Here is a 14,767-nt window from a genome sequence, read left to right as displayed (position 1 = left end):
AAGCTTCTTTGATGACTGCCCTTGCACTGTTCACCATGTAACTTATTCACTATGTAAGAATTTGTTCGTTATGCATCAGAAGATTGGAGACTGACGAAAATTAGGCTTGGGGTGGATTAATGATCGTGCATTGAGTATTGACCCCCCTATACAGAAATTTATTGTGGTTAACAACTATTTGATCAATAAATATGAGAGATGCCCTCAAAAAAAAAAAAAAAGAAAAGAAAAATTCCTACTGAAGAAAAGACAGTGGATGCTTTTGGAAGGGCTAGGTAATGGAATTAGTATCAGAGAATGAAGAGGAAAAAATATAGAGGGAATCAAATGGATCCATGATATCAGATTGCCATTAAATGAAGAATTTGATTAACTAAATCTGTTCTCTTGAATTTCAAAAGGTGAAGAAGGAAAAAGTGTTCACTGAAAACCCACACACGCACAATAAAAAAGGATTCAGATTCACTGTTTCCTAAATATGCCTTAAACTGTTATGCTACCTGTAATACAGTAGAATGTCACACTTCATCAGAAGACATTTTTATAGGCTCACTGAGTTATTAAATAATGAATTTAGTCCTGGATTAAACCTTAGAAAGAAGTATTTCATTTTACAGATGAAGGACATGTCACTACAAAATTTGAACTACTTTTTTTGTAGATCAATTGAGAGTTTCAGGTACCTTTAAAAAGACTTTTCCCAAAAGTCTTATGTATGGCTATTTTTTGCCTCTCCATAATTTTGACCATAGGGAATATATGCATTCAAGTTTTTCCGTAGACCTTAGTAGTATATTAAAGAATAGATACTGCTAAATTCTTCACTGTACCAAGCTGGTATAGGGTATGCTAAGCAAGGCAATGATACCATAGCTTCTCCAAAATTTCTTCACAGGACTACAATCTAAGATGGTACATCTCTGAAAATCAAACTATATGCATTTCTTATAAAAGTGCTCAGGTATAATTCATAGGATTATGCAATGTCCCTTATATATACAAAGATCAACTGTAATTAGAACTGATTGTCCAGAAAATAAATTTCTCCCTCCTGATGAACAGATATAGTTTCTTTCACCAGATTATGAAAACCATCCTTTCCTTTTAAAATTTGGATCGTAAGAAACTCAAAACTAAGTTTTCAGCTACTGTGAATAGCTTCTTTTACCCTAGTTTTCTGGTATAAACACTCACTGACCTCCCATCTTACATTAGCTCTTGCTTTTCTGCACTTGTTACAGTTGTGTCTCTGTTTCTAAACCTTTTGCTGGGACAACCTCAAGTCTTTTTTTGAAAGTCACTGAAGAACTGACTTCAAAGAGGTAGTTAACATATGAGGTGAAAAAGCGTTTACCCGTGGTAATTTTATAAGCCATATCAGCGACTAACCTCAAACACGATAATGAAGGCCAATCGAGCAGCGAGGATATGCCAGTATTGTAAGGTGAACTCATAGGGTTTGGAACTCCAAGGTGGACCTCTGTAGTCTCGGTATCTAAAATCCACAAGAACAACAAAAAATGAAGAACACAGACCAAAAAGTGTGGAGGACCCAAATTTTCTTAATTTGACACACTCCAAAATGACAGTTTCAATGGGCTCATTAACATGTAGAGGGGACGGAATGGAATGGTGAAAACACAAAGAAAATATTATTTGTAAGTAAGTACCTGCAATAACCAGATTTTCCGATACCAAGCTCACTCAGGTCAAAGAAGGATAGGCTATTGTTGACATAACCCTTTAAACAACTGGGAGAAAAGAAGAATCATGTGATTCAGAGACTCATAAATTTCTAGTACAATTCCTTCTTTACAAATGACAGGATGTAATGTATCATTATTCTTTTCATTCCATTTATAAACTCTTAGCAAATCAGCTCTCCCTAGCTCCCATTACATCTTAATTGTACCTTAATGAGACAGATTATCCCTTGCCATTTATCCCACCCTTTCTATCTTGCCTTTTCAATACTTACTATTTACTATGCACTAGGCATTGTGGTGATTACTTCTGAAACATTAAAACTTTATAAATATATGTTTTCTAAATATACATACATATAACACTACTTGATCAATTATAATTAAGCAATCAAAAGTCAAGCTTATTTGTGATTTATTAAATTATTTAGTATATATTTATTGAGAACCTATAGTTTGTTAGAAAATTTCTAGATGCTTGGTACTGAACTGTGAATGTTAACAGGTAAAAATCTCTATCCTGGTGGTTGGTAATAAACTGTGGTCAAGGTTAACTTTTATAATAACCTTAGAACATATATATCATTATTCCCATCATATAGATTAAAGAACTAAAGTTTACAAGTACTAAATTACTTGCTCTAGGCCTGTAATTCTCAAAATTTTTGTCTTAGTCACCCTTTATGTTTTAAAAAATTAATGAAGATTTCAAGGACCTTTTGCATAGGGGTATAAGTATTGGTATTTAACACAATATAAATTAAAACAGAAATTTAGAGAATATTTATCTATTAATTCATTTAAAATAACATCAAATCCATTACAAATTAATATAAATAACACATTTTTAAGAAAAATCACTAGATTTTTCTAAAGGAAGAAAATTGGCATTGTTTTACATGTTTGCAAATCTACTTGATGTCTTCTTTACAGAAGATTTTGGTATGTGCTTCTTCATTAAATCTGTTGTAATATGTTGCTTTGGTTGAAGAGTAAATAGATAATCTGGCCTCCTCCAGATAGGAGTTTGAAAAAGGACAATTTTAATAGCATTTCAGATAATCGTCGACATTTTTCTTTGATTGTTGCATTGAAGCTCTATACATGTGGTCGTTTCTTAAAGTTTAGTTACAATGTGAAATCTTAAGGTATCAATAAACTTTTCATAATAATTTTATATTAAAATCCATACATCTATCTTGTACTTTAAATTCCCCTTTTGCCCATGCATGATGCTGTAACATCAAATATAGATCATTTGGAAAATATTGTTCCCCGAATTGTGCAGATCTTCCAAATGTTGATGTATTTTAATGTAAACTATGAAAAATTACTATTGTTAATATCACCATTGATTTTTATGAGAAAAAAATCTTTAAGTACTAGGAAACTTTTAAAATCAGTGTAGATCAAATTATCCAGAATTCTAATTTTCATTTCAAAACTGGACCTTTAATAAATGACAATTAATACTGGCCACTATTTTCCTTAAGAGGACAAGTGAATTTTGTGTATTATATAAAAGAGTGTATGTAAAATACCCAAGTCTGAATAATCATAGTTTGTCTGGCAATCATTGTTTTATGTTAAAAAAACCAGAGTTTGTTTAGTTTGCAATCCAACAATCACACAAGTGCTTTTCTTTGGGGCAACCTATGTACTTCACTATACAGCAGAATACTTCATGCACGTTTTGCATTTGTCCAATAGAATATTGTAAAGACATGCATTCAAGGGTGGGCATTTGATAAAGCTAATAATTATTACAGCGTCCTCAAGGACATTCTGAAATTTCTTCCTGGCTATTTAAAAAATGACGATTATATAGAGGTGAAAAATATAATCATTGCTAGTGCTTGTTGGTGCCACTGCCTTGAGTCATGCAAAGCCACCAGAAAATTTTATCTACCATTGTTTTTGTACCATTTGTACAAATGTCAGCAAATAACATCTTAGAACTTCTGTGAAAACAGTATTGACCTCATGGACCCTGAAGCGCCACACTGGCTTTACTCCCTTCTCTGCCCAGCCTAGACTTCATAATTTATCATTTCAACTGCTCTGTTGCCAATACTCTTCTCTCCATTGTATCTTGTGCTTTTGTCGTCTTGCTTTGAAAATTTCCAATCTGGAATCTATTTCAATTGAGCTGCTAAGCACACCTGGAAATAAGTACATAATAAGATGCCCCTATGCACGTGTGGTTTCAACCTCACACGAGCCCTCCTCATCTCTTCTTGAAATTATTCTACATCATTAGTTACTGAACTTGGAGGAGGCATCAGATGCTACTTACATGAAAGGCAGGACCTGAAATGTGAACAGAGCAGGTAACCAATAACCAACCCATCTGTTTTTCACCTGCCACTAGGTGGAAGCAAAGACACTAACAAATAAAGCTTCTAAAATGAGGGTTGCCAAACATGCCTATATTTAAAACCCTTAAAATCTGCTTCTATACCATTTTGAATTTAAAAATAGGGATTTTCTATATTCTTTTTTCACTATTAATAAAACAACTTTATTTATATAATGGTTTTCAGTTGATAAAATCTGATTTTGGACACTATTTCTTAATCATAGGTACAGAAAGATGATGAGACTTTTAGTAAAAGGCAAAGTTAGAACTTGTACCTAGGGTGTTTGAGTTCAAGTTAAATCCCTTGACAAGACTAAAAAATATACAATAAAATGTCATGCTTTTATTACCTCTCCTTGAAAAACTGGGATATTTATGTTCAGAAAGGCATTCCAGCATTCTAAGAAAACCTCAGGTTACCAGCAGAGTTTATGGTTGATTTCATCCTAAACCAGGGCTCAGCTACTGGGGCACATGTCCTACATCTAAATAAGATGCATGCCCAGAGCTGCCCCTGCAGGCAGGAGAAGAGCAGCTTCCCCCATCATTACTTCATCTCCCATCACTACTTCCACACCAAAGGCTAATCTCCAGCTAAAACCCCAATTTCTCCCTGGTCCTCAAGTATAGTGCTCTCTTACATTCTTCCCTAATAACTTGCTTTCAGGAAGGAAAAACCTGAAAAACCCATGTCCCCTAAAGCTGTGGTTTTAAATTGGGTGATTTTGTCCCCCAGGGGAAGTTCTTCAGAGCCTGGAGACAATTTTGATGGTCACAACTTGGGAAGCGGAGGCTGCTATTGTGATCTACTGGGTAAGCAGCCAAGGATGCTGCCAAGCACCATATAAACAGCATATAATACACAGGATGGCCCCCACTCCAACAGAATTATCTGATCTAAAATGCCAATAGTGCAGACATTGACAAATCCTGTTTCAAGGGTGGATTTAAATGTTGACAACAAACCAAAAAAGGCAATAGATCTAGGGTAACATCTTCTATACCCTTAAAATCCTTATATTTTGTCATTTTTCCATCAATTTGGTTAACAAAAGTGGGCCTCAATTTCCCCATGCAAATAGTTAGATTACATTGGATGACTTCTAAGGTCTCTTTCAGTTCTAAATTTGACTTCTAAATACATTGTAGTGTTTTTTTTAAACATTTGGTATCAGTATGCATTTATAAGTAGAAACATAGACTCTAAAATTATCTGCTGTAAAAAACACTGTTACCCTTTTTATCCCACTTGAGCTCATCTAATAAATACACTGTAAATGCAATGATCAGAAACATCGCACTTAATGGTCACATAATAAAACTTCCCAGTAAGTTCCCATTTTAATTGCAAACATAAAATACGTCAGGAAAATGTGTAGGTTTCAACCTTACTTTTCCCCATATTCAAAATCACTTGCACAGGGACCATATTTGTATTCATAGACAAAACGTGGGATGTAATCAGATGTAATAGCAATTACAAATGCATTGGTGATCACAGCCAATATGCCGATTCCTTCAAGAATTCCATACCAGATCCCTAGTAGGAAAAACATTAAAGATGGTGAATAAAGTGAAAAATTTTAAACCCTTTAATTAATTTTATTTAGGAAAGTTATGTTTGACTTATGTTTACCACATTTCTGAACATCATTCACTTTCTTAGTAAAATATAAAAGAGATATCAACTTGAATGTAAACACACACTTTAAAATCTTATTTGTGATAGAGTGGTAGAGTATAAATTGGCATATTTCTGGAGAATATGTTGACAAATTATTTATCAAAATTTTAAATGTACATGTTCTTTGACACAGGAGTTCCATTCTAGGAATTTATTTTGAGGAAATAATGAAAGTATGCATGAACATGTTCACCTCATTGTTGCTTATAACAGCAAAGAACTGAAGGAACCTAGACATCTCTATCTAGGGGAATGATTTTTTAAAAAATGTCTCACAACATAATAGAAATATTTGCAATAGTTATAACGAATGAGGCAGAACTATATTTATTAACATGGAAAAGATACGTATGAGATCTTTTTTGGTTCCAAACAAGTTTATGAAATAACTTTTATAATATGAACTTACTCTCAACTAAGTTAGTGTTCATTCATTGTTTTGTAGACTAAACCTACTCAGTTCAGTTACGACTGGAAGGGAGCTCAAGCAATGGAAACCTGCATAGTCTAAGTAAGATCAAGTCACCTCTTAGTCTTAGCAATGAAAAAATCATTTAATTCTTGACTCTTACCTATGTCAGTTGCTCGGGCTGGCAGAGGTCTCCGCCACTGGGTGACAAATTTGTAGGCATCCAGCCTGATTTCAATGATATTGTTTAATAAAGCCAAAAGAGGGGCCAGAGGAAAAGCCGCAACAAAGATTGTGGTAAAACCAAACTGCAACACTATAAAGGGAGAACATTAGAAAATTAGTAATATAAACAGTATGATTTACTGAGTGCCTTCTTTGTGCTGTTTTAGGGGCTTCACATAAATTGCTCTTAGTCTTTTCACATTCTTACAAGGTAAAATATACTTATTCGATTTTACAGTTGAGAAAACTAGCTCATATGTATTAACTTATTAAAGAGTAGGTAGCTGGAAAATGTTAAAACCTACATTCAAACACAGATCTTAATAGGTTGAAAACCTATTGCTTTCCAGCTCTCTGCCATGAAGCATGAAGGAAGAATAAAGAAAAACAAAGTCAATGAGGAGGACTTGAAGAAAAACGCTTAGCTCTATAAGGGACGCAAGAGGCCAACTTTACCATCCCTTTTTATAGATGAGAAAAATGAAGGCCAGAGAAAAAGCAAATGTCAAGACAACACACAGTGGTTTTAACGGAGTGGGAGCCCTTATTTTCTTAATATAAATAAGCAAGCTTCTTAAGGAAACTGACTCAGACTGGGTCTGCGCAAAGGCTTAGTGTTAGAAAGAATTATTGTTTTATTTGAGTAGGATAGTACATTTCTTAACATAGGAATGGACTCCGCTTTATTTTGTTCCTTTAAAATATTTCCTCAAATGCTAAGTGTGTTACTATGACAAAAACTTCATTTTGGTCATATGCTATGGCTGACAGAGGACAAAATATGTCAGTCTTCCAAGGGCGCTGCTTTAATATCTTCTCTAGCTCTGTTGAGCTAAAATACAGATGTGTTTTAGAATGTTTGCAGTAGGAAAGGAGAAAGATTGTTTTCACTCTTGAACCAAAGCCTGCACATGAAGTAGAAACACAGTATCAGGAAGGCCAAATAGCTCTTCATTAGATTCTTTCCTTACCCATTTCTAAGTACTCATCCATCAGGCCATGAATATTCATGGGCTGCAGATTCCAATCATTTTCCCACTGAGGAATGGAAGCATCTTGTATTCCCCGCTTTATTTTATGACGTGACCACCAGTTCTGGATCAGCCTACATCACAGAGCAGACAAAGAGCTTTTGAACACTTATTCAAGCATCTCACTTAAGCACTATAAATGAACAATTTACAGTGTATTAATGAGAAACACCAACTACCCTGGGACTATACTAAGCATTCCTGGGGATTAAATATATTTCCATGGTTTCAATTACCAAGTTTAGAACAGGAGATAGGCCTCAACCTTCCTATACCCTATAAACATCTACACATGTATGTAGGAATTGATACCCCATACACTTATGTACTTCCTGATACTGACAAACACCAATTCCTATGATTCTTCTCCCTACCCCCACCTAAAGAAATGTGCATACTCCTATGCTGCCTGTTGTGACTGGCTCTGAGCTCTTCATTGCTCATAACCCAAAATCTTCCAGTGTGTGCTCTCTGAACATGAGGAAAATCATGTTCTACATTAAATAACTTAGCACTAGGAAAATATGTAACTTCTAGTCTCCATCCTGCAATACATTAGCTGTGTGGCTTCAGCTGAGTTTATAACCATGAAGTGCTTGAGTGTTAACGATTACTCTGCTACTATAGTGAGCGATAATTAATAGGCAATGGATGTGTGTCTGAGTCCATTCCTCAGACCTGGACAGGAAGCAACAGCACTCCTGCCCCAGCCCAGGGTAGCCTTGAAATATGTGACTCAGAAATATGTGACTCAGAAATTTGTGACTCAGAAATATGTGACTCAGGTGTGCAAACACTGTGCACTTTTGGGGAATGAATTATTTGAAGAGTCAGATGAAATTTACATCCAGGAAGAGGTGATTCTCACAAGATTCAGTGAATAGTACTCAACTCTCAATTTTAATTAATCACAGGCTAAGAGCTTCAGTGGGAGTTGACGGAATAGCCATAGCTAGACTAAAACGTCAGGCAGTGCCTCAGTGCCCCCTGCAGGTGCCCCATGAAGATGGAAAAGGGACTGGCAGTTGGGATTGGTGCAAGATGGCTTGTTTCTGTTTTATTATTTCAGGCTGCTAAGATTTTATTTGAAGAGAATTACAGTTTAAAATTGTGAAAATCACCATGTCAGTGACTAGCTCACTCCTGCTAGATTTTCTTCAATAAAGCCTTTGCTCAGCTTTTGGAAAAACACTGATAGGATGTCCCTTACCAGGGTACCCTTAGGACTTGATATACACAGTCCAGGCTGACCTCATGTGCAAAGCCATGGTGACAATGTAATGCCCAAAGTCTATGGTGTCTACATAAGTATATGGACAATGGTAACAGTAAGAATAATTTTTAATACTATTACTGCTACACCATCTTGATGGTGCTTATGAGTACGAACAGCATGTCTGATCCTGTGCTAGGGACTTGATACCTAATTTCTTTCAGGTATTTTTAAATGGTGTTCCCTAAACCCTCTGTTTTGAGGAAGTGAACCAAGGGTAGGAGGGATCTGAAGAATTGTTCTGGGCTTCCCAGACCCCCATCCCTATTTGCTCTTCATTTAGAAGAGATTCTTTTTAATCTATTTTGAATATTGAGGATCTGTATAAAAATCTCTTCACAAAAAGGCTCTCTCATTTATTGATGAAGGTTTAAAGATCATTGAGTTATCTCCTTTAATCTTCAAAAATAACATTTTACAAGTTAAAAAAAAATGTCTCAGAGAGGTCAGAGAAATTTAGCAAGGGACAGAGAAGGAATTTGAACCAGGCCTCAGTAATTTCACTGTCCATGTTCTAAGACTCTCTGTAATTTTAAACAGTATGGCAGATTTCAGGATAAGTAGCACCTGTACAGACTTTTAAATCTCTGCTTAAGAATGTCCTGATATCATGGTAAAATCTGAAGACTAAGCCTAAGCTATTTATATTATTAATCAATTAACCAGTTTTCTGCAGTTAGGAAATTCCTCCAAAAGTCATGTTTTCAACCTTGATTAGGCCTCAAAGCTTCCATACCACATTGTTTTAAATACACTGCATTTAACTGTATTCTGAGAGGTAATATATTTTAGTAGATGTAGAAGTAGGCATTCAGGATCTTTCCATGTCATCATTTCACAGTCAAGACTTATCTAAAGGGACAAAATAGAATGCCATTGTTTTGATGTCATCACAATCAATGCTGTGTGTGTGGTGTGTGTGTGTGTGTGTGTGTGTATAAAGAGCATAAAGCATCCCCATCTAACATTTTATCTTTGTTTTATTCACTTTGGGGGAGGGGCACATAAATGGAGGCTCTCTCTATTAAACAACAATAGTTTTGGTCCTTTGGTAGCCAGAAGAAATCAGAAACCTATTTTTAGCCTCAAGAACTTGTCCTGTCAGTCATGTTTTAAGAATAGCAACAAGCATCTTAATGTGTTGGACTGAGTGTTCTATGTCCATTACTTCCTCTAATCATTACAACTGTTCTTGAAGTAGATTCAGCTATTGAAACCCTCCTAGAGACATGGAAACTTTTCAGAAAAGGTTATTAACTCATATTTAGCAGAGCAGGAACTGAACCTTCATCTGTCTGACTATGAAACCCCAATTTTTAAGAACTATTCACACTACCTCTATCTTTCTTCTTTGTAGCTATATATATGGCAAGTTTAAAAATAAGGTGCTCACGGGTATCCCAGTTCCATGAAGTTGTTCCATATTTGCTTCAGAAACATGATAACTCCCATCTGGAGGCAGAGGTCTATCAAACAGCCACTGGGATGACACTGAAACAAAACAACAGGAATAGTAATCACCTTGCTCTGCCTCAGCTGGCTTAAACATGCCCACTTTCAGATTGTATAGCACATTCTAAAGCCAGGTCATGTTATCTCAATTCTAAAGAAAATAATTTGACAGGGAAGTTTTCAGTAAGGAAGGAAAGGAAATTTGATAGGGAAGTTTTCGGTGATTATGTTGGAATATTGATAAAAATTAAAATAGCAATAACAACAAATCTAATATTTAAGGAGTACTTACTATTTGTCAAGCTCTGTGTTAGGTGTGACCACATTTAATTAATGTTCTGGAATACTATATACATATCTATTAACAATCAGGAGACAAAATATTTAATTCTATGGCAAATGTTTATAATATAACCTTTTAAAACAAATGTTTATAATATAACCTTTTTTTAAAATAACCTTTCTTTCTCAGAATAATTTTAAATTTATAGGAAGTTGGCAAAGATAATAAAGAGAGTACCCATACACCCTCACCTAATTCTCTCCATTGTCCTTTACATTACCAAGGTATATTTGCTCAAGGTATTATCTGATGTTTTCACACGTTTAGTCTGGGCTTATGTGTTTTGGAGATGGAAGCAGATTACAGAAGTAAAGTGACATTTTTATCATATCCTATCAGGAGCTACATCATATCCACATGACATTGCTACTGATATTAACCTTCATTAACTGGTTGAGGTAGTGTTTGCCAGGTGTTTCTGCTTTAAAGTTACTCATTTTTCCCTTTCCCTATTCTTGTCTTTAGAAATGAGTCATGAAGTCTAGCCCACGCTCAGGTTGGAGGGCAGGTGTTAAGATCTATCTCCTGGAGAGGGAGTGTCCGTATGTATTAAGAGGTCTAAGTGATGCAAGCATACCACAGAAAGTTTGTTGGTATGAACCCAATTTTGCTTTCTCTGGCTCCCCTGCTTTTTGTAGATATTCAGTAAAAAGTTAGCATTAAAAACTCTCACAAACAAAAATTGTGATTGCAGATGAAAACTGTAATTGATGTATTTTGCTAGGCAACAGTACAGAAGATATTTGGGTAGCAAAGTGTGGGTTTGTTTCTTTGAAAATAGATTCATGTCCCGCTCATAAGTATGATAGTCATTTCAGCTTTGATCCACAGTTTCTATTTCTGTTAAATAGGTGCCAGTGGGACTTCAAAGAGAACAAATAATTAGGACACAAAGAGCTTGCATTTCTGGTTCTAGTCCAGTAACTTAAAACTCCCTAATCTAAGCCAGACAGAGGTTTTGCAAGTGGTCAGTTTTATTGTGTGGAGAAGTCCCAATTCTCCCCTTCAAGTATGTCCCTTCTTTCCAGCATGAATTGAGGACCCTCTGAGCTCTGCCACCTATATATGATAAATGGGTCTGCTAGAATGTCTGAAGCAGAATAATTGCTAAACTACAGAGGCAGACAGATATCACAGCTGCAAGCTGACAATCTTCATTTTTGTAGAGAGACTCAAAGAGGCAAATTGACTTGTCCAAACTCATGCAATGCTAGCTGATGCTGTGGTAATGAAAGCCTTGGTCTCCTTCACTCTAATCCACTGCTCCTTTATGTAATGCCAAGGATGAATTCTATTTACCAAATGTGTTTGTTATCTTGAAGGGCTGGTCTACCAAAGCATATTGTTATATGGAAAGGGAAGAAGAAGAAGACCTTCATAGAACCATGTGATTGGATCACTCTCCACAATGGTAGGCCAAAGTGGGGCATCTAGAAGACAGGCCATTTATCATGTTGTTGAAATTTAGCCTTGATGACTTTTTGATTTATAGGCCAGAGAAAGGATCTAGTACTTTTTGTGGTCCTGCCTCCTCACATAATGGTTGCTCTGAGCTAAATCCAGTTCTTCAATATTCTAAAATTCATTTGGTAAAAAGATCTTACACCTAGCTGAGCAAAACAGTATGTATGAGTGTGCAAGGGACTCAGACTTTCATTTCCATTGCACTACTCAAATCAAATGACCATAGGCAATCCAGAGCTGGGTGCCTTCACATGTTTTTTCATCTGCTTTTCATGAGAACCTGGTGAGATAGGTGTTGATTTCTCTATCGTGCAGCTGATGAAGCTAAGTGGCAGACAGGACTATCAGATCCCAATACCCATGTTCCTTTCACTTCATCCACTTCAGTATGTTTACTTTAAATCCAATCTAGATGCATGAGCTAGCACTCATTCAGCAATCTCTTACAGAAGTGAATTTCCAGGATGTTCTTGATTATGCTTAAATGTTATCCCAATGGTGGTTTGAAAGCAGTTTTTAGAGCACAGACTCTGAAGCTACTGCCTGAATCAAACTGATTTGAAGTTGATGACTTCGTCAATTTACAAGTACGTTTCTATAATTATAGGCAAATTATATAACTTCTCTAAGCTTCTTTCCTCTGCAAAATGAGTGTAATAGTAGAACTTTGTGAAAATTAAGTGCATTATATATGTAGAACTCCTAGAAACAATTGCTGGAATATGTTGGCATACAGTAAACACTCATTAACTATCAGCTATTATCAATATTTTATGAAGATTTACAGAAAATATTTATGTGAGATATTATACAGCAGAGTATGAGAGAAGTCCAGTATAGGTGGTCATGATGGTTCTAAATTAAAGTGTGGTAGTCTTCTCTTTCTTAATAATGGCTACCACTATTTGTGCCAGGAATTTTACATGCATGATCCAATTTAATCCACCTGTCGTCAGTACTACTGAGATAGCTATTCTTATCACCAAAAGAAAAAACTGATACTTTGAGATATTAATATGATGCATTTGTATGGGGCAGAATTAGAATGTGAACTCTGAAGATAAAATACTTATTATGTGTCATGTTTATGTTCTTTTCTTCAAGACTTTTAACACTGTGAAAGAAAAGGAAAGGGACTTCTTGATTTGTGTATCCTATATTATCCAGCAGAGGCCTAGAATGAAGTTTTTATCAATTAATGCTTATTGAATGATTGAATTCAGAGGGTTAATTCTTATCTTCTATTATTTATACTTTTTTAAATTTATATTTCTGAGATTTCTAGGGTCTATCACAAACCATCATTTTTCATTTCACTGAATTTGTTCAAAATAAATAATCCTCTATTGGAAAATATGAACACTATGTATGTTATAAATATTGCAGAATGGATTTAGGATTGTTGTAAAACATCTTTCCTGACACCAGTATTAAGATTATTTCCTTGGGGCTTTTAAGGAGGAATCATGACTTCAAATAATTTCACAGTTAAGAATACCTAATTAAATAGAACTGTTGAAGGCAGAAGTGCCTAACTGGCCCCAATATGCAGACCTACCTGGCTGAAACCACTCTGCTCCCCACACCTTGCTAACTCCACTTGAACACCCCTGGGAAAAAAAAATAAGCCTTGGGTCTCAAATTGGGTAGATAAAAGCCTTCTAACAGATAAAGTAATACTCCTGGGCTATAAAAGAAAACTGCAAATTTTATTTTGGGACTTCCTGAAGGCCTGAGATTGTGAAAAGCCCTAGTCTGTCCTTGGCCAATAGCAGCTGTGGAGACAGAAAGCAGATAAATATCAGCTACACTTTACAGAGTGCCTACCACAGTCCCGGGGTTGTACTAACTGTGTTATACGAATTATTGCTTATCTACAAACAGCTTTTCACCTAAGTATTAGTATTTCTAGATTACAGATGAGGAGACATTCAGAGAGGCTATATTAAGGGCAAAGTAGAAAGGATTTGAGCCCAATTTTCTAAGATACAAAGGATATATTCTTAGGGAGTGTTAGGTTCTTTAAGTATTCCAGTTTCTAGAAGGCTCTCGGGGGACAACACTAATAAGATCTCCCTTTAGCTTTTAGGAGACTATTTACATAGATACCAGAAATAATTCTACCCTCAGTTTTCTTGGGGGATCTTTTCTTAGCCTTTCTGTAAATCAGAACCTTCTACTACTGCTACCATAATAAAATGTATTGTACATTAAAAAAAACAATTTTGAACTAGAGAAGGAGTAAACAATCTGACCAATGAGCCTGCACAGAGCCCAGAAATAGACACAATTTAAAGATACAAAATATGATAAATCTTGGAATCTCATTTTGCTGAGTGAAAATATATATTATTTATTAAATGAATGGCTGCCAAATGGAGGGAAACTCTTGATATTCTTACACCAAAATAAACTGTCAATGGGTCAAAGATCAACATTTAAAAAAATAACATTATTGAAAAAGAAAGGTGTTAGTTTTTTTTTCAGTTTTTAGGATGAAGAACACATTTTTTGGCATGATAGATATTCCTAGAGTCATTAACAACAGTGATACTTTGATAAGAAAGTGCTATATAGTTTTGTAAAACATGTATCAAATAAAATTAAAAGATGTACAAGAACTTGGGAAATGTATCTGCAGCAAATTTGAAAGCTCAGAACCTAATTTTATTAGTTTATAAATTCTTAGAACAGAGAAAAACAGTCTAATGAAAATGAACATGTGAACAGTAAACACACACAAATATAAAGTGTCCAAAAAATGTGAAAATTATTTTCTACCTCATTCATAATTAAGTAACTAAAATCAGAGGAAGTTCCTTTT

The 14,767-nt window shown here is 35.2% G+C and overlaps 1 protein-coding gene across 1 annotated transcript in view; it reads right to left on the bottom strand.

Annotated features, from left to right (window-relative positions):
- Positions 1–14,767, bottom strand: part of ANO3 (anoctamin 3) — a 286,329-nt gene that overhangs the window by 14,667 nt on the left and 256,895 nt on the right. The window contains exons 21-26 of the mRNA XM_057507518.1: positions 10,078–10,175; positions 7,352–7,485; positions 6,319–6,471; positions 5,455–5,602; positions 1,671–1,751; positions 1,390–1,495 (exon numbers count right to left, since the gene is read on the bottom strand). Of these exons, the coding sequence (XP_057363501.1) occupies positions 1,390–1,495; positions 1,671–1,751; positions 5,455–5,602; positions 6,319–6,471; positions 7,352–7,485; positions 10,078–10,175 (720 nt within the window). The remainder of the gene's footprint in view (positions 1–1,389; positions 1,496–1,670; positions 1,752–5,454; positions 5,603–6,318; positions 6,472–7,351; positions 7,486–10,077; positions 10,176–14,767) is intronic.

This window comes from Manis pentadactyla, chromosome 9 (assembly GCF_030020395.1).
Source record: "Manis pentadactyla isolate mManPen7 chromosome 9, mManPen7.hap1, whole genome shotgun sequence".
NCBI classification, from domain to species: Eukaryota; Metazoa; Chordata; class Mammalia; order Pholidota; family Manidae; genus Manis; species Manis pentadactyla.
This window is presented reverse-complemented; position numbering and strand designations above follow the sequence as displayed.